Source organism: Phocoena sinus, chromosome 1 (genome assembly GCF_008692025.1).
Source record: "Phocoena sinus isolate mPhoSin1 chromosome 1, mPhoSin1.pri, whole genome shotgun sequence".
NCBI classification, from domain to species: Eukaryota; Metazoa; Chordata; class Mammalia; order Artiodactyla; family Phocoenidae; genus Phocoena; species Phocoena sinus.
In genome coordinates, this window is record NC_045763.1 from 79,364,873 (window position 1) to 79,382,995 (window position 18,123).

The 18,123-nt window shown below is 37.1% G+C and overlaps 1 protein-coding gene across 3 annotated transcripts in view; it reads right to left on the minus strand.

Moving 5' to 3' along the window:
- The window catches only part of KYAT3 (kynurenine aminotransferase 3), a 54,460-nt gene that overhangs the window by 11,566 nt on the left and 24,771 nt on the right, over positions 1 to 18,123 (minus strand). For 2 of the 3 annotated variants that reach the window (XM_032650543.1, XM_032650552.1), the window contains exons 6-11: positions 14,965 to 15,051; positions 14,051 to 14,176; positions 13,834 to 13,954; positions 7,632 to 7,708; positions 6,315 to 6,404; positions 2,157 to 2,343 (exon numbers count right to left, since the gene is read on the minus strand). In XM_032650543.1, the coding sequence (XP_032506434.1) occupies positions 2,157 to 2,343; positions 6,315 to 6,404; positions 7,632 to 7,708; positions 13,834 to 13,954; positions 14,051 to 14,176; positions 14,965 to 15,051 (688 nt within the window). The remainder of the gene's footprint in view (positions 1 to 2,156; positions 2,344 to 6,314; positions 6,405 to 7,631; positions 7,709 to 13,833; positions 13,955 to 14,050; positions 14,177 to 14,964; positions 15,052 to 18,123) is intronic. The other variant, XM_032650559.1, reaches the window with a different exon arrangement.

Genomic DNA, 18,123 nt, shown 5'->3' on the forward strand with positions numbered 1-18,123 from the left:
AAGGGTCTTATAGATACTAAGATTTTTCTCACACAGGTGAAGGAGGACCATAAACAACACACATCTTTTTTCCCCATCATCATTAAAGTTTTTCTAGCCCAAATCCTTTCTGCTCCTATTACAACCACACTAGTTCAAGATCTAGGACCTAAACCAGTATTACATGCAGGCTGGATCAACTGAGGATAGAATGAGAAACTGTTTAAGAGCTTAATGCAAGCAGAAGTTGCATTACTGTCCTTTTGATGTTTAATGTAAAAATGTGATAAGTGCCTTTTAGTTTGGTTCTAGAAAAGACTTATTCTTATCTAAAAAGCTGTTATGTTTACTTTTATCCAAGAATTATGTAACTAATTCCATTATTCTATTTGCTTTTGCTGCCATGAAGTTTGGATTCAAGTTAATGCTAATTACAATACAGCTGACCCTTGAACGACACAGGTTTGAACTGCATAAATCCACTTATACACAGATTTTTTTTCAATAGTAAATATCATGGTACTATACAATCTAGAGTTGGTTAAATTCACTTATGTAGAACCTTGGATAAGGAGGGACTGCATGTACAGAGGGACCTCAGATACGGAGGGCCAACTATAAGTTATACACGGATTTTCAACTGTACAGAGTTGGCACCACTAACCCTGCATTATTCTAGGGTCAGCTACCATATGAACCTAAGTGACTAAACGATTTGCTTCCCCCACTCCATGTTACATTGATATATGAATACTTCTACTTACATATTATTGCATAGAAGACGTTAAATATGAATTAACTCAAATTCTTGTTGGAAGCAGATAAAATAATTTTCTCCTAAACAGACGAAAACTGCTATTTCTTTTTATCACTGCATGAAATGAGCTGCACATTTAGGCCCAGTACAGGAAAGGTGATTTCCAAATCTTAGAATATAGAACATTATAAAGGGTTTTATATAAGAATGGAACTTGGGAGGCTGACAAATATAGCTCTCTGGCAACAGCAGAACAAGAACCTCTGGTCACCATGGCCTCTGCTTCTCTCACGACAAATGAGGAAATAACAATCACTGTTTTGTTATAAAATTGAAAGTTTCTGGCTTTATAAAATTTATAAAATTTGGTATATTTAAAAGACTTTTCAAGTTTGGTGGCATATCACTTCATTGTAATAAAACCTTAAAATATTTAAAACTGTTCAGAATGGCTGTAATTTCTATAATTTCTGTCAAAATAAATTATGCTCTTAAATTTACTATGACTAACACTAGAATTTTGGGGAAGAAAGATGTTATACATAAAACATTATCATGATTCTAACTTTAGATTTGTGAGGCATGTCAGAATTACATATAACAGCTTCAGGTAATATAAAGGCCATTGCTTTTTGGAGACAGAACTATTTGGAATCTAGCTGTCTGACTTCAGGCAAGTTATTTAATATTTTCTAAGTCTTCACGTCCTTAAAAATGGAGCAAACAGGGCTTCCCTGGTGGCGCAGTGGTTGAGAGTTTGCCCGCCAATGCAGGGGACACGGGTTCGTGCCCCGGTCCGGGAAGATCCCACATGCCGCAGAGCGGCTGGGTCTGTGAGCCATGGCCGCTAAGCCTGCAAGTCCGGAGCCCGTGCTCTGCAACGGGAAAGGCCACAATAGTGAGAGGCCTGCATACCGCAAAAAAAAAAAAAAAAAAAAATGGAGCAAACAACGCTTTTTTTCAAAAGAGTGTCTGAAAGTGCTTGGCATGTAGTAGACCTTCAATAAATATTACTTTCCTTCTTAACTTCATTTCAGTATACTCTAAAATGACAAGTATTCCTCAATGGCACCAATGTTCTAGAAATCATATTTTTTTAAGTAAAAAGGAAACTAAAATTTTACTACAAGGAACATATATTATTTCATGTACCTGTGTTTTAAATTACATACCAGAACAAGATGACAGCAAATTCTATGCTTAATATCCAGAACAAACGACTCCAAACCATGTAACAACAGTCATATTTAAGGTTAAGAACCTAATCATCAAGATGATTGTAGATGACTGACACTGTGGAAATCCATTTTTCCATAAGTGAAATGCTGATATGGCTTTGACCCAATCTTTTCTTCATAATTCTGATATAATTTCACTCTTAAGTTTCTGTATGTTTGAAATAATAAAAACCTTTACAAACCTAGCAAAGACACATCAGCAATGATGAAGTATCCCCCATCAGGAACTATGGGTTTTAGGCCAACACTTTCAAGTAAATGTACCATCCGATTTCTTTTCACTTCTAACTCTTTTGGCAAAGAATTAAAGTAGCATTCTGGGTCATCCATGCGCTTGATGTCAATCCAAAGAGCTTGAGCCAAAGCTTCCTGTATATTAAGATTGAAAAATGTGTTAAGGAAATATGGTAATGTTATTTACTGCAGAATTTATTGGTATAATAAATAAAGATTGTTGGCAAAAAGTCATTCAGGGAATTACAGTTGAATTCCTGTGAACCTATGTGAATTTCTACAGATTAATGGAGGAATCAGTTACATGGAAATGATTAAATCTAATGTGAAGAGCTGAGAATGAACCATGAATATCCAAACTGAAACAGAGGTACAGTTGTCCCTTCGTATTCACGGGGGATTGGTTCCAGGACTCCTGCAGATACCAAAATGCATGGATGCTCAAGTATCCATAATACACTCAGCTCTCTGTATCCCTGGGTTCTGCATCTGTGAATTTCAACCAACTGTGGATCCACAGTCTTTGGTTGAATCCATGGATATAGAACCCATGGATAGGGAGGGCTGACTGTAGTGTATAAAGATGGCTTACTTGGCAATGAAAAGACATCGTTGTTTTCTATTGAGGTTAGCTTTAGAGTTACTTGCTAGATCTAAGTCTGAAAGATGACCAGAGAAATGATGAACCAGCCAGCATTTCCCCATTACCTTGCAGGATGAGGTAGCGTAAATGAAAGTTGACCCACTGTATCATTCCTCGTAAGTGTGCACATCCCTGCTCTAATCATTCAAATCCCAGGAAGGAGGTCTAAGTCCCACAGGGGTTAGAAATGAGTTTATGGGGGCATGTGGAGTTACTCCTCTACCATTCTTCAGGAAAGTCAGAAGAGAAAGGGCCAAACAAAAAAGCCTGTGTTGTTTAGATCAGGCAGGTATCTTAGAAGGCAACAGGTCAGGAACAGATAAAGAAGTCCAAATCAGGGCATGCATAGAAAACAAGGATGTGTACAAGCAGGAGGGCAGAAATTTGGTAGGTGAACTTAGAAATACCGGTTCTCAGAGCAAACAAGGAGATCCAAACAAATAATCAAGAACCCGGGACAGTTAAGAGACAGAGGGGCAGAACAAAATTGCCAAATTTTAAGGAAATTGATCAGAACCAAGAGACAGCAAGAACTAAAGGATAAACGCATTCACTCAGTCAATATATATTGAGTACCTATGTTAAACCTGGCAGTGTGATAAATACTGGGGATATAATGATAAACAAGATAAACATGGTCCTTGCCTTTATGGAGATTCCAATTAGTGTGTATTGGCAGGGACATGCAAGAGGAATGAGAAAGAAAACAAACAGATGAAAAGGTCAGGATATAATCTGTTCTGCTGGAAGAACTGAGAAGTCTGGTGTTGAAGGGTAGCAAGAGAGATAGCATGGCAAGAGAAGATACTGAGATGGAGAAGGGCAAAATCACAGAGAAGACTGCATGTCAACAACATTCAACCAGAAAACAGCAATAATAATAACTCCCCAGAACTAAAAAAAAATCTTGGATAAATAAGGATCAGTTGCTTCAGCCTCAGAAACTGTGGTTCACCATTGGAACCTATGGTTTCAGTTCCCAAACATGGCTGTCTGAGGGCATGGGAAAGAAACAAGCACTTAGCTGAAATGGAGAATAAGATAGTTCAGAAAAACATGTTCTAGGTTCTTAGATGAATCTTTCTTTTCCTCAGTAACTTATTATTCCCTATAGTAAGAGATATTGCCTAGAAAATTCAAAGCCCAGGAGACATAAACATCTGTCCTCACCATAAAATTATACTGGACTCCTCTCGTTGTCTCACACCCCACATGTGATCCACTGGCCAATACTGTCAGCTCTACCTTCAAAGTATATGCAGAACCCAATCACTACCTACCAATCCTACCATCCCCATATGGGTTCAGTCCATTGCTGTCTCTCTCCTGGATCATTTCAATAGTCTGCTAACTCAACAAAGCGGCTAGAGTCCCTTTGATAACACAAGTTAGATCATGTCACTCCTGTGCTCAAAACTCTCCAGTGGTTTCCTATCTCACCCAGGCTTTACGGTGACAAACATATCCCTACTCGATCTGGCTCCCAGCTACCTCTCTGATTTATTCCCTCCTATTCTTCTCCCTTGATCATCCCGTCCCAGCCTTTGTGCTTTTCACTGGTAGAAACTGCCTGCCCTAGGGCCTTGTACAGGTTTTCTCAGTCTGTAAGGCTCTTCTCTAGTTAATCATGTGACTACTTAACCTCCTTCAGTTCTCAGCTCAAATGTCACCTTCTCAGTGAGGCTTTCAAAGACTACTCCTTTTAACATTGTGTATTTTCCCCATTAGCACTTTATATTCTTCATCTGTATTTTATTTTTCTCCATTGCTTCTATCAACATCCGACATATTATGTTATTAGGACATTTACTTGTTTTTGATCTGCACTCCCCCACAAGGCTGTCAGCTCCAGAAGGGCAGGAATTTTTGACTGCTGTGTCTCTAATGCTCAGTAAATATTTACTGAATAGGTGAATGGATCTATTTTGAGAGGATGAAATGAGTTTAAAATATAATAAAACCAATGTCCGACTAGGCTTTATCATCATATATCACTTTAGAGATTCACTGGAAAAAGAATTTTAAATTAGGATTTTTTTTCTCCTTCAGTAGGTATTTTTGACGGGAGGCAAAAAAGTTTATTGTAGCCAACATATTTTACTATTTTGACCTTTTAACTGCCTTCCAAAAAAATAAATTTTTTCTCAATGTTCTGATTATTCACAACGTAATAGTACACAGATCCCTGTTTTACAGATATTAAAAGAATAGAAAATATAAAAAGTCTTGCAACCCACCCCTGACTCTATCTACTAATTTCATCTATTCCCCCCTTACCCCTACAAATAGCCACGTTTACTAGTTTCTTACGGATTCTTCCAGAGATCCTTTAAGAAAATAGAAGCAAATCGTTTCCCCCTTTCTTATACAGAATATAGCATAAATATATACTGCTCTGTATCTTGCTTTTTTTACTTTATAATATAACCTGGAAATCTGTCCATGTCAGTAATTATAGAGCTTCCTCATTCGTTTTTTTTTCTTTCTTTCTTTCCCTTTCCTTTCTTTTCTTTTCACTTTTAAACAGCCATGGTGATACAGTAATGGTCCCCAAAGATGTCCATGTCTTAAAATACAGAATCTGTAAATATGTCACCTTGCATGGTAAAATTAACTTTGCAAATGTGATTTAAGTTAAGATCTTGAGATGGAGAGGTTATCTTGGATTATCTGTGGGCCTAATGTAATCACAAGCATCCTTATAAGGGAAAGAAGGTGGCAAGGGAGTTAGTGTCACAGAGGGACATGTATTGACAGAGGCAGAGGTTGCAGTGATGTAGCCACAAGCCAAGGAATGTGAGCAGCCCCAAGAAGCTGCAAAAGACAAGGAGCAGATTCTCCCTTAGAGCCTCTAGAGGGAATGCAGCAAGGCCAACACCTTGCTTTTAGCCCCATAAGACCCTTTTGGACTTCTGACCTCCAGAACTATAAGATAAAAAATTTGTGTTGTTTTAAGCCACTAAGTTTGTGGTAATTTGGCACCAAGAAATAGGAAACTAATACAGTCATATAACATTTAAATGTTTAGACAGACCATAGTTTATTTAACCAATTGTCTATAGATGGACTATCCCCTATCTTCCTCAATGAATGGTCATATACATAGAGCTAAAGTGTGCAGATAATAGCTAAAAGGTAAATTCCCAGAGGATACATTGCTGCTTCACAGAGCACATATATCTCTAATTTTGCTTGGGGCTGTCACTGTCCTCCAGAGAGTTTGCAGTACTTTGAAATCCCACCAGCAATGTATGAGTGTTTAAAGTTTAAACTTCATGTATTAAAAACAAAACTATTCTTGATAGCAGTGAGTTTGTGTTTGCTCCTAAATTTCCAAAGTATACTAGAAGCCCTGCTCAAAAAGGACATGAAGGGAGGAATGAAGCCAATTCAAGTACACAACATAAAACTAACACCTCCACCCAAAGACCATGCATCAGCCCCAAATTACTATAAGGCCTACCTGTAAAGGAGTCGCACAAGTATAAACGGTATTTTGTTGAACTGTCTGTAAATGTTTTATCAAGTGTTTAGGACCAATGGACCAGCCAAGCTGGAAAAGAAAAGTAGATTTAAAAAATGAATCTAATTGTAAGTACCAAATTTGATAGAGTAGGTAAGCTTAATGTAATTATTAGATATATGCATTTCTAGAATGCTCACACTATGAAAGTAGTGTAGTCTTAGTAGTTAGAAACATTTCAATCCTGATCATTTTGTGGAATAGTTTCCAACTGGAGTCACTAAATTCTGCCTTCAGAAGGTAAACAGTGCCTGCAATCATTATTATCTTCCCCCCTCTTTGATTTGCTTCTTCTAATATTCTGGAGGTCTAATAACCAGTAAAAAGCTTGTTTGACTTTGGGCTTCTCTGGTGGCGCAGTGGTTGAGGGTCCGCCTGCCGATGCAGGGGACGTGGGTTCATGCCCCGATTTGGGAAAATCCCACATGCCACAGAGTGGCTGGGCCCGTGAGCCATGGCCGCTGGGCCTGCGCGCCCGGAGCCTGTGCTCTGCAGCGGGAGAGGCCACAACAGTGAGAGGCCCGCATACCACACACAAAAAAAAACTTGTTTGACTTCAATATAGGTAAAAGTAACTCTGAATGAGGGCCGTAAGGGAGTCTTCCATAATTTGGTTCTCCAGCCCTCATTTTTGATACTCTCTGCTTCTTAGCCAAGTTTAGAAGAGGTGAAGTTGGAAGATAACCAAGTTTCAATTGGATCAATTGTGATTGTACTACATAGTGCAGTGGTTAAGTGTGTGGATTCTGAACCTAGACTTCCTGTCCTGGCTTGAATTCGAATTCATTAGCAAGGTAACCTTAGGCAAGTTACTTAGTTTCTCTATACTTTAGTTTTATTGTCTGTAAATGGGAATAATAAATTATACCCACCTCATAATGTGGTTATGAGAATGAAAGGAATCAGTATATGGAAAGCTCTTAGAACCTGACACATAGTAAGTGCCAAAGTGTTAGCTATTATTTTTTCTCCTTTTATATTAATATACAGTAATCTGAACATTCTTTGCAAAGAAAAGAGTACCATTAGTTGGTTACTTATAAAATTTAAAAATCACCTAATTTTTCTTACTTTTAAAGGAATGATTAAGTCTCAAAAAGGATAAAGGCCAATATGAAAACTGAATGAGTAAATAAGCAGATTAGTAAGTATAAAACCCTGGGTAAACTGAATATCTATGCATTTAAAACACAAAAAACTCTACAAGAAGTAAAATACAGGCCTGTTTTCAAACAGTTAAATTCTTCTTCATCTTACCTTCCAGCCAGTTACACTGAAAGTCTTTCCAGCACTTCCTATCGTTATTGTTCTCTCCCACATACCTGGAAAAGTGGCTGAACAGAAAAAAGAAAAAAAAAAAAAAAAAAGGTTAGATAATTGCTTTATAGTCAGTCTACACTCAGTATAATCTAAAAACATTAATGCCTTATAATATAGTCAGTATAGTTATTTCAATAGGTTTTTTTAGAGATAATTTAACTTTAACCCAAACACAGTTGAAAATGTTACCATGCTTGAAAACATTTAAGTGGCAAAATTATCTCCCAGGGCAGGAATGGCAGAGGTGCCAGCAGGCAGCGCTCCAGGCCGGTTGAGTGCTGTGGTCACAGGGGCAACAGCACTCAGTGCTCAGTGTTAGTAGTAGCTGGGTGCCCAGCGTAATCATTCTGTGGCACAGTTTTGCTTGTGGTTCTGGCTAGTGTTTAGCTCACCTCTACTCTGCCCATTTTCTGAGTCTATTTCTACAGGATTCCTAGGGCAATGGTTCTTAAAATACAGTCCCCACACAGCAATAGCAGTATCACTGGGGAACTTGTAAGAAAGGCAAATTCTTGGATCCTCAGAAACTCTGGGGAAGGGCCAACAATCTGCATGCATGTGTGTGAGTGTGTGTATGTGTTTTATAAATAACTTACTGAGATATAAATCCCATGACATACAGTTCACTCGTTTAAGTGTACCATATCCTCAAAGTTGAGCAACAATTACTACAATCAATTTTAGAACATTTTTTTTCACCCCAAAAGAAGCTCTATACCTATTAGGTATCAACCACTAATATTCCCATGGCCAATAATTTTAGAACTTATGCCTGAATGGAGCTTATCTAACACGTGTATTTTCTCTGTAATGCACAACACAGCTTTCCTGCTCTTAGAAGCATTAGACAGCACTTCAGCACTATATTTGGGGGCCATTTAAAATTGCAAAACCACTGTGAAAAGAACACTTGCTTATAGAACAAGCTGTAATAAGAAGGCAGAGTTTTGCCTTGTTGACATTAACTGGAAACATCCAAGTCAGGCAACTCAAATTTTTCACCCCTCTGGACATGTCTGCAAATGAAGCACTCTAGTGATTTGGGGGTTACAAATGTATTTTAGTGAGTAGATGAATTCACAAATACAGATTCCATGAAAATGGCAAATGACTATATAAAAATTTTCAAGTTGATTGATACCTTTAGTAAAATCATTCATTCACTTATTCATACACTCATCAAACATTTATTAGCAATGATCAGGTGCCAGGTACTAAGCTAGGTCTAGAGGAAACAATGACAAGAAAGATGCAGTTCCTATCTTCAAGGAGCTTAATGTCTAGTGGGGGTTGGAGACAAGAAGGACAATTATATTACAGTGTGATAAGTGCTATAATAGCAACAGGCATGGTATATTCTGCAAGGATAGGAGATGGTGTTAGGGGTAGTTCTCTGCAGTCAGTAATGCTTGAGGTGAGACTTGGATGACCACATAGGGCTTTGCTGGGTAGAGAAGGGGAAAAAAAGGTGTTTTGGACAAAGGGGATGCAGGTATCAAAGTCATGGAGGTATAAAATACAAGAGTTGGTGAATTCTGTTGGACATCGGTAAATTATTCCTCTGTTAATCTGAGAATGCTACCTACAAAACTGTTTTTTGGATTCCTCAAGTAATTTAGTTGTGAAATTCTTCACGTGCAATCCCACAAGTTTTTCACCTTTTTTTTTAGAGGTACAATAGATGCTCTTATATTGTTCTAAGAGTGTTGGTATGCACAAAGGGAAAATAAATACCCATTTCTGGGGGGCTAAGTTACTGTCTTCTTGATGTAATCTTCTCATAAGCAAGTAAAGTGCCTACTAAAATGTAAGATAGCTAAAGAAAGTTCCAAAATGGATACATATGCAATTTTAGCCTATCACGAAATACCTGTCAACATTTGTAAAGGCAGAAAAACAATATAAATCAGAGAAGTTACCACTGTATTCTCTGTGAAGTATAAGAAAACCCAAAAAGACAAATGAAGAAAATAGTTAGAGGGTCCATTCGAAGAAGGAATATTCTAACATTTGATGTAAATAACCATATCCTTTCAAGTTTTGAGACATTTCTAGTCTTCTATTTAGTCTTCTAAAATATTCCAAAGGACACGACAGATGTCCCACTTTCCTATTTGATCACAGAAAAATCCAAACTATGTATAATGCAGATTATCACTTCCTTTAAAGTAATAATATATATCCAAAATCAGGAAGGCCTATTAGTAAAAACAATATTTAGAAATAAATTCTATGAAAATAAAAATTACCCAAACTAATATAATACTAATATGTTTTAACAATAAGTTATACATGAAGGAAATAAAAACTATGCACACATCAAATGTAGGTTTCATTCACAAAATATCAAATCTAACTATAGCATAAATTTAAAAGGAGAGCTAAGTAATTTCTTGATGGCTATTTTGGCCATATAAAAGTGGATGTCTTTTTTTCAAGGAGTAAGCTGATCAGCTAAATAATTTACAAGGAATTTTATACTAATTTTCCAAATATCAATGGATTAGTATATAAATATCAGTGTATTAGTAAAATCTCTTCCAGAAGAGAGGTTTCATTTGTTGACTGTAATGTCATTTTACTGAAACCTGCAGAAATCATTTGAGTCAAGAATCTGATTCAGTAAGAACAAGTTCTACTATTTCAATAAAAAGGGCCCTAAGTAATTTAAAACATCTGAATGTCCATGTCCTCTCCATCTCAGAGATCTGGGGAGCTACAGAAGTTAATGTAAACAGATAGGCAGAGCAGATGGCCACAGCACTGCATGTGAATATAGTAACCTAAAGAAATTTTTAAAAATCTTTGCAGGTCTGATGATTTTAAAAAAACATTCAGTTCCAGTATTGGTAAGTTTAGCTTGCAGTTATACCTGAAAGGCAGCTGGTCTTTGTACTTCTCATTTATGACCCATGATCCTTAAATCAGCCACAGCAGCTATAACAGTTATTCACAGGTGACTTAGGCTTCATTGGAAGTCAGATAAAGATGAGAGACATGATGAAGAGTGAAAACTACACCAGGAAAAACTGCCTCTGTGACAACATGAAGATGATGCTAATTTCATGATGTATGGCCAGCAAGCCTTACTGTATTATATTAAAGAGCTACTATTGCACTCTGTAAATTGATGGAAGAGCCATTTAGCATCTTTCATGTAACAAAGGCCACTGTATTTAATAGAATAAGTTTTCACACATTTGTACTCTCTAAATAATGAAATAGTGAATTCATTTTTTTCTTGTTTTAACTTTATGAGTTGTTAAAACAACTAAAAAATCTGAGTTAAAAATATATGATATCTTTAGGAAATAACATCATCATTTACACTTTTACCATGAAAGGCTTATAATATAAGGTTTAAACAATAAATTTCAAGATCATTTAAAGTAATAATTTGGAAAGAATATTGCTAAACTGAGTCAACTAAATTTTTTAAAGCTTTGAGTCATTGCATAGGCATGAACATTTGTAAAACATGTAAAATGTTAAGTATAAAATTATATTTATTCATTAGATAGATACCTCTTCCTCTCTCTGCTTAATCTAAAAAAATTACCAAAACATTTAATTGTCCCTGTTGGTCTGATTTTCAACTGGGAAGAAGTTAGTGACCTGAGACAGAGATCATCAACAAGATGTGAGAAGGTGAGCTGTGATGCAGTTTTGACAAATAACAGAAGTCTGCTGGGCTAAGGCACCATATCTTGCAAATCTCTGACTCTCTTCTCTGTTTATACATTCTTCCTTAGAAGATTCATTCTCTTCCATGGGTTCCACTATCAACAAAATTTTGATGACTGCCAAAAATAAATCCCTTCACAATTTGATCCTGACGATCAGGCCTATAATTCTACTTGTTTCTAGACATCTCCTCCTCTATGTCTCAAAGACACTGAAACTTAGCAAGACTAGAGCATGAGAAGCAGGAATTTCCTTTGCTCAGCTCTTCCCCACAGATCTGTTCCTCCTCCCACATCTCCGTCCCTGGGTAAGGGCCTCATCACTGCCTAGTGGTCCAGGCTAGAGATCTCAGAATCACATTGCTTGCTTTCCCACCTTCAAATGCTATATTCTGTGCCCTATAGTTTTTACTTCTAAGCAGCCCTCATGTATCATCTCCACCGCCAGGGCATCTGACTTAAGATCCTCAGCTGGTTCTTACCTTTATAAAACAAATCCAATATGGAACTAATTACCCTGCCTCGTCACTACCTGTTGCAGTAGTTCTCAAAGTATGCTCACTGGTACCCTGATGATCAAATTAATTATTGAGTTTTTAAATAGAACTTAAAAAAATCAATATTAAGTTTTCCACAAAATTTTCTTAAGCCACAAAATTTTAAGCACTTAAGGTAAGTGCTACCACTTATCTGATAGTGAATGCTACCAACAGTGAAACAAATGAGCATTAGAAAATGAACATTAATGGCAAAAATCAGAAAAACTCAGATGTATTTGTTTCAATAGCACTTTGTTACAGGTAAATACACACAAACTTGTAGTTTTTACACTGACTTCTAATTACTGAATTTCTGTTAAGAAAATTGCCTCTAGTTTCATGATGAAATAAGTATGTATTGTCACAATTTCATGATGTGAACATCATGACTTTAAGACGCTCTACCACTAAAGTAAGTTTCAGAACCACTGACCCCCTCAATGAAGTTTAAACTCTTTATCCTCATATATAAAGTCCTTCAGAATCACCCTACTTTTCCACTCTCATCTGTGCCAGTTACTGCAACACACCCTTCTACCACTTAAGTATATCTTGATCTTTCATGCCTCCTTGCCTCAGTGCATAAAAGTTTATCTGATAGGAATTTTCTTTCTATTTCTCTGCCTAACTAAGTCCCGTCTTTTGCCCACTCCTTTGTTGATCACCTGAAGCAGTTGCTTTCTCCTCTGTGTCTCTACAACAATTTGTAATTTGCCGCGGATAATTATGATATGTGCAAAAACTATTTATATATAAGTGCACTAATTTTAAATTTTATTGGTTCCTGCCAGTGATTTTAGTTATCCTTCCCTCACCATTTTCATACTTCCTATTCATTTATTCAACAATTACTTTCTGACTGTCTACCATGCACAAGACACTTTCTCGGAACTAAGGAGTCAGAAGAGACAAAAACATTTAAAAATTCCTACCTACTTGCAGGTTTGAAGTAAAATATATAGATCCTGATATTTGTTATAGAGGAAAAAACAAAAACAGAATGGAAAAAGGACAAAGAAAATGCTAGAAGGAGAGGTGTAACTATCTTAAATGTTGTGGTCATCAAATTTGACATCTGGGGCTTCCCTGGTAGCGCAGTGGTTGAGAGTCTGCCTGCCGATGCAGGGGACACGGGTTCGTGCCCCGGTCCAGGAAGATCTCACATGCCGCGGAGCGGCTGGGCCCGTGAGCCATGGCCGCTGAGCCTGCGTGTTGGAGCCTGTACTCCGCAACGGGAGAGGCCCAACAGTGAGAGGCCCGCGTACCGCAAAAAAAAAAAAAAAAAAAATCTGACATCTGAATAAAGACCCCAGAGAAGTGACAGACTGAGCCATTTGGATATCTGGCGAAAAGTGTTTCCAGGTATAGGTAGGGCAAGTGCAAAGACCCAAAGGTTGCAGCCCAGTTTATAACCCTATAGTTGATATAAGTTTGGATTACCTCAGAAGACACTGTGGCTTTTGTGAGATGGCCCAGTAGTAATGGTAAAATTCCAGGCAAGGGCCACGCAGCAATACCTTACTGTCATGACAATTTTTTCCTGTTGACCTGGCATTTTGGCAACCTGCTCAGCAGGGACAGACCAGTTCAGGAACAATTAAGTTCCCTATGTCTTATATGCCAAGTAATAGCTAGATTCTTGAAAAAAGCTAAAAATAAAGGCAAAAGTACTACTTCTCTGGTTTCATAGTTTTATAGTGTGATCCAAAATCTCATCTCCTAAGTTTGTACTGCTTGTCCTTGAATCTGCTCATAAATTCACTCAAGCATCATTCATTCAAGGCCCATTTTTAAGCACTCACAGACATTGACCCATTACAAAGACTATTTTAAAGCTCTTCTGGGATCCTTTCCAATCAGATGTTCCACACGTGCCCAAACACATTTAGATTTGTGATTCTATGTAATAATTGGTACCTATTTTAAAATGCTTATTTCCAGTATACACAAGCCATTCATAAACCTCATCACTGATGCAGAGCGTGTCATATTTGATGCAAAGGTCAGCAATTACTTGGAGTTCCTCTTTGGTATACACCTACACATATGAAAGGAAACAAAGGAGCAGAGCCAATTATTCAACATGTGAGAAAATGATGGACCAGAAGACTGTATAAAGACATCAAAGACTCACCTTGCCAAGGGGGTTATGCGGAGTATTTAGTATTATAGCTTTGGTTTTGGAATTAAATTTGCTTGCCAGTTCTTGAGGATCTAATGTCCAGTCAGAACTAGACCATTTTTTCCCATCAACAAGTTTCTAAGCATGAAGAATGAAGATGTGATTTAATTCAGTTAATTTATGTTTGCTGTCCTACAAAAAAGTAACCTAACAAGGAAAAAAAAGTAGAGAAAGGCATGGCAAAGGTAACTGAATAGATGACAAACACAGAAAAGAAATAGAAATAACTAAGCTTTACTCTGCCTTAAGAGCCCAACAGGATGTGAGCTCCATGCTCATACCTGTTAATTGGAAACATGAACTCTGTCAACATTAATGGCTGTGAAAGTGCCTATATTCCTTCAAAGGAGCCAGCTCTAACTATGGTTAACACATCTGATACTATAAGACTAATAGAAGATTCTGTGATTCAGCTTGTATCACTTATTTTGATGAAAATTTTAAAAAGACAATGGATCTATACTGTATTCCTAAAGATAAAAGCAGAATTTAAAAAAAATTACTTCATTCGGAATTCAATAAGCATTTATTGAGCACCCAGCATATACCCTACACTGTTAGTCAATGGGGACCAGAGCTATAAAAGTGAGTCAGAAATGGTTTCTGACCTGGTGGTGCTCAGTCAGTAGGGGAGACACATAACCACAAAAACTAGTATTACACACAATGTAGACGCTGATACAACAGACAGACGTGCAAACACAAGATAAAGTAATAAAAGATCCCCCTTTAAAGTTGTTACCTTCAGTCATAGTAGAGATATATAGTAAATCCCAAAATGTAATCAAAGTAGGAACTTTACTGGCAACAAAGTAATGGTATTTACAAAACTTCTTTAAACGTGTGAATCATAGGGGCAAACTTACAGATCTCAGGGGAATAAAAACAGGTATTGCTCCAGCCATTCTCACCATGGGCTCATAGCAGTCATAGAAAGGCACTATCACTATGACCTGGAATAAAACCAAATAACACAACATATTAATCATTAATCCATTTAACAAATATTGTGTACATACTATGTGCAAGGCACTATACTACATGCTGAGATGCAGCAGTGTAGAAAGCAGGGTTTGTCTTCTCATATCTGAGTGAAAAAGACCTTGGGGATAAACTTGTCGGGATCCTTAATTGGAGCCCTTGATCTCTGGGAGATCTGTGGATAGGCTTGCAGTGGGACCCTTGGAATTGTATGTAAAATTTTTTACATGCATAGGTATATTTTTCTGGGGAAAGGGGTCAAAGCTCTCATCACATTCTCAAAGGGATGTTCCAGCCAAAAACATTGAGTTTAAATTTCAAATTAGAATATAAATGATCAGTGGCAGAGCAAGACCATAAGGAAAGAAAGCACTGCAAAAGATGCTCTCCGCTGTGGAGTACTAATTTATAAGTATTATCCTGAGAGTAAAGACGTTTGTCGTTTCTCAAAAGCATCCCTAAACAAAAAGCGTATGCAGGTAGCAGGATGCTACTGCTAATGTCTGATAACCACAATTTCCCTCCAGATGACTTATATCTGGATCCTTTTTTCCTAGCCCCTTGAGGTATACTTCCTGTTCCTTTTCTCCTACAGGCTCTCTCTCAATCACTCATGGCCTGGCTTTCAGGTCAGTGGGCCAGACTAACCTGTCCAGTTGGTATTCCTTCTGCAGTATGCCAGCCTGGACCTAGCATCCCTAACTTTTTGCTTTTCTATAAGGAGGGTTTAAACACATAATTTATATCCATTGTACACATTTGATTTTTCTATCTTTTTTAAACTTAGAAGTATTTCACAAAAATTTTAATATTATTTAGTTTTAGCACTTATTATTTTAAAGGCTATTTGAGAGTCTATTGAATTCTAGAATAATTTTGTTATAGTTTGCTTGTATAAATAACAGTGCAACGTTCACTTGTGACTATGCATAGTATCTCCATTTTAAAATCATTTGCTGAATAAATTCACATGATTGCTACTGCTAGACTAAAGGGTATAAACATGTTTTATGGTACTTTATATATATAGTCAAACTGCTTGTGAAAAATCTGGCAACAATTTATAATTTTACAAGTCTACACTAAACTGCCGCATTTAAGTTTGTGTTGGTTAAATTCATGGTACCTAATTATCACCCTAAATTTGCACTTTTTACTGCTTGTACTTCTTTTTCAAGACCTTTCTCATTGGAGTCATAGGAGGCCCTTATATTCTAAAGCCCCTTTGTTTGTACTAGTCATCCAACTCACACTGAGTAGTTCCTATACAATGTGCTATGTGTTGGGTACTGTGGAGGACAAAGAAATGAGCCAGGAATGAATCTTTTCCTCAAGTTCTTAATTAGACTATGAAATTCTTGGGGACTAAGATGACCCATCTTTGTAGCCCTGGTGAGAAACAGTGCCTGGTAGGAAGTGAGAGCTCAATGAAGGAAAGTAAATTGGGAAGGCAGCGAGGTGGAACTGAAGAATATACTTAACATGCTTCCCTGAAATTTCCTTATTTTTACAATGGAAATAATTCCCCTCTCTCTTTGAAGAATATTTACTGAGCACTCACTATTTCAGGTGCTAGCTCTATAGCGATAAACTAGTTTTCCTGGAACTTACATTCTCCTGCAAGACATTTATAATAAATAAGAAAACAAGGAAGTAAATCAGCTAATTTCACATAGTAATAAATACTATAAGGAAAATAATAGGTCAGTATGATGGAAAGTGGTGTGTGTGGTTTCAAAATATTAGATAAGATGATCAGGGAAGAAAGAATAGAGGAAAGAAGGCCAAGGGCTGAGCCCTAGGACACACCAATAAAGTGCAGAGTAGGAAGAAGCAACAAAGGAGTAACAACACCAAAGTCTCAGATAAAACTTTCAACTACTTTATAGGAATAAAGGAGATTACGTATATGAAAGTATGACTGTACTTCCTTACCATGTCTCCTTAAGTAGCTTACTGTTTGGCTGTAGTAGAGTGAATTGAGATGTAAAAGGATATTGTAACACAAAGGAACAGGTATCTTTCATAAAGAAGGTACAGATAAAGTACGGGGAGAATTCAAAGAAAGGAATTAACAATACAGATCACGGCAAATATTCATGCTTCACACCCAGCTTGACCAACACCTCTCTAGAGCTTTCCAGACCTATATTAGCAGAGTTGATCACTTCTTCCTCTTGTCACCATGGTAACTTATACATTCCCCACGACCGCCTATAGCATTGCATTCCTCCTCATCTGTTTACAAGTCTATCTCCTCTACTAAACAGGGAATCCCTTCCACACAGAAACCATCTTTTAAACATCTCTCCCACAATGTCTAGCGTATCCTCAATAAATTCTGAATAAATGAAACAGGTGAGGAAATACTGAAGCAGGGGTATTGGAATGATAATGGGGAATTAGGGGCAGAGCTGACTGAGGTCAGTGCCAAAGTAGGTTTTATATCACATCACTAAATAAAGAAATCATTCAGCCTTCTTGTTATACATCCCTCACACAGTGCTGCTAACAATACAGGGTACAAAAAGACAGGGACCAAATACTTGTTGATTGAGTTCAGATTAAAGGTTATTTTAGCAGTGAAAACTAAGATTCATTTTCCCGCATCACTGCTAGCCCCTTTTACCTTCTCTTATCTAAATAGGCTGTAAATATAAGAATAAATGACATGCAACAAAATGGATGAATCTCACAGACAAAATGATAAATGAGAGAAACCAGACTCAAGAGTACATACTGTATGATTCTATTATATCAAGTTAAAGAGCTGGCAAAATGAACCTATGGTGACAGAACACAGAAGAGTGGTTACCTCTGAAAGAATACAGACTACGGAGGGGCAAAAGGGAACCTTCTGGGTTGCTGGAAATGTACTATATCTTCATCTGGTTTGTGGCTACATGGAGACATACATACACATATACATGTAAACATTTACTAAGCTGTACTTAACATTTGTGAACTTGACTGCACATAAATTATACTTCAAAAATAATTCAAATAAAAAAGAGTATAAAATAAGTAAAAATAAAAGCAGGACA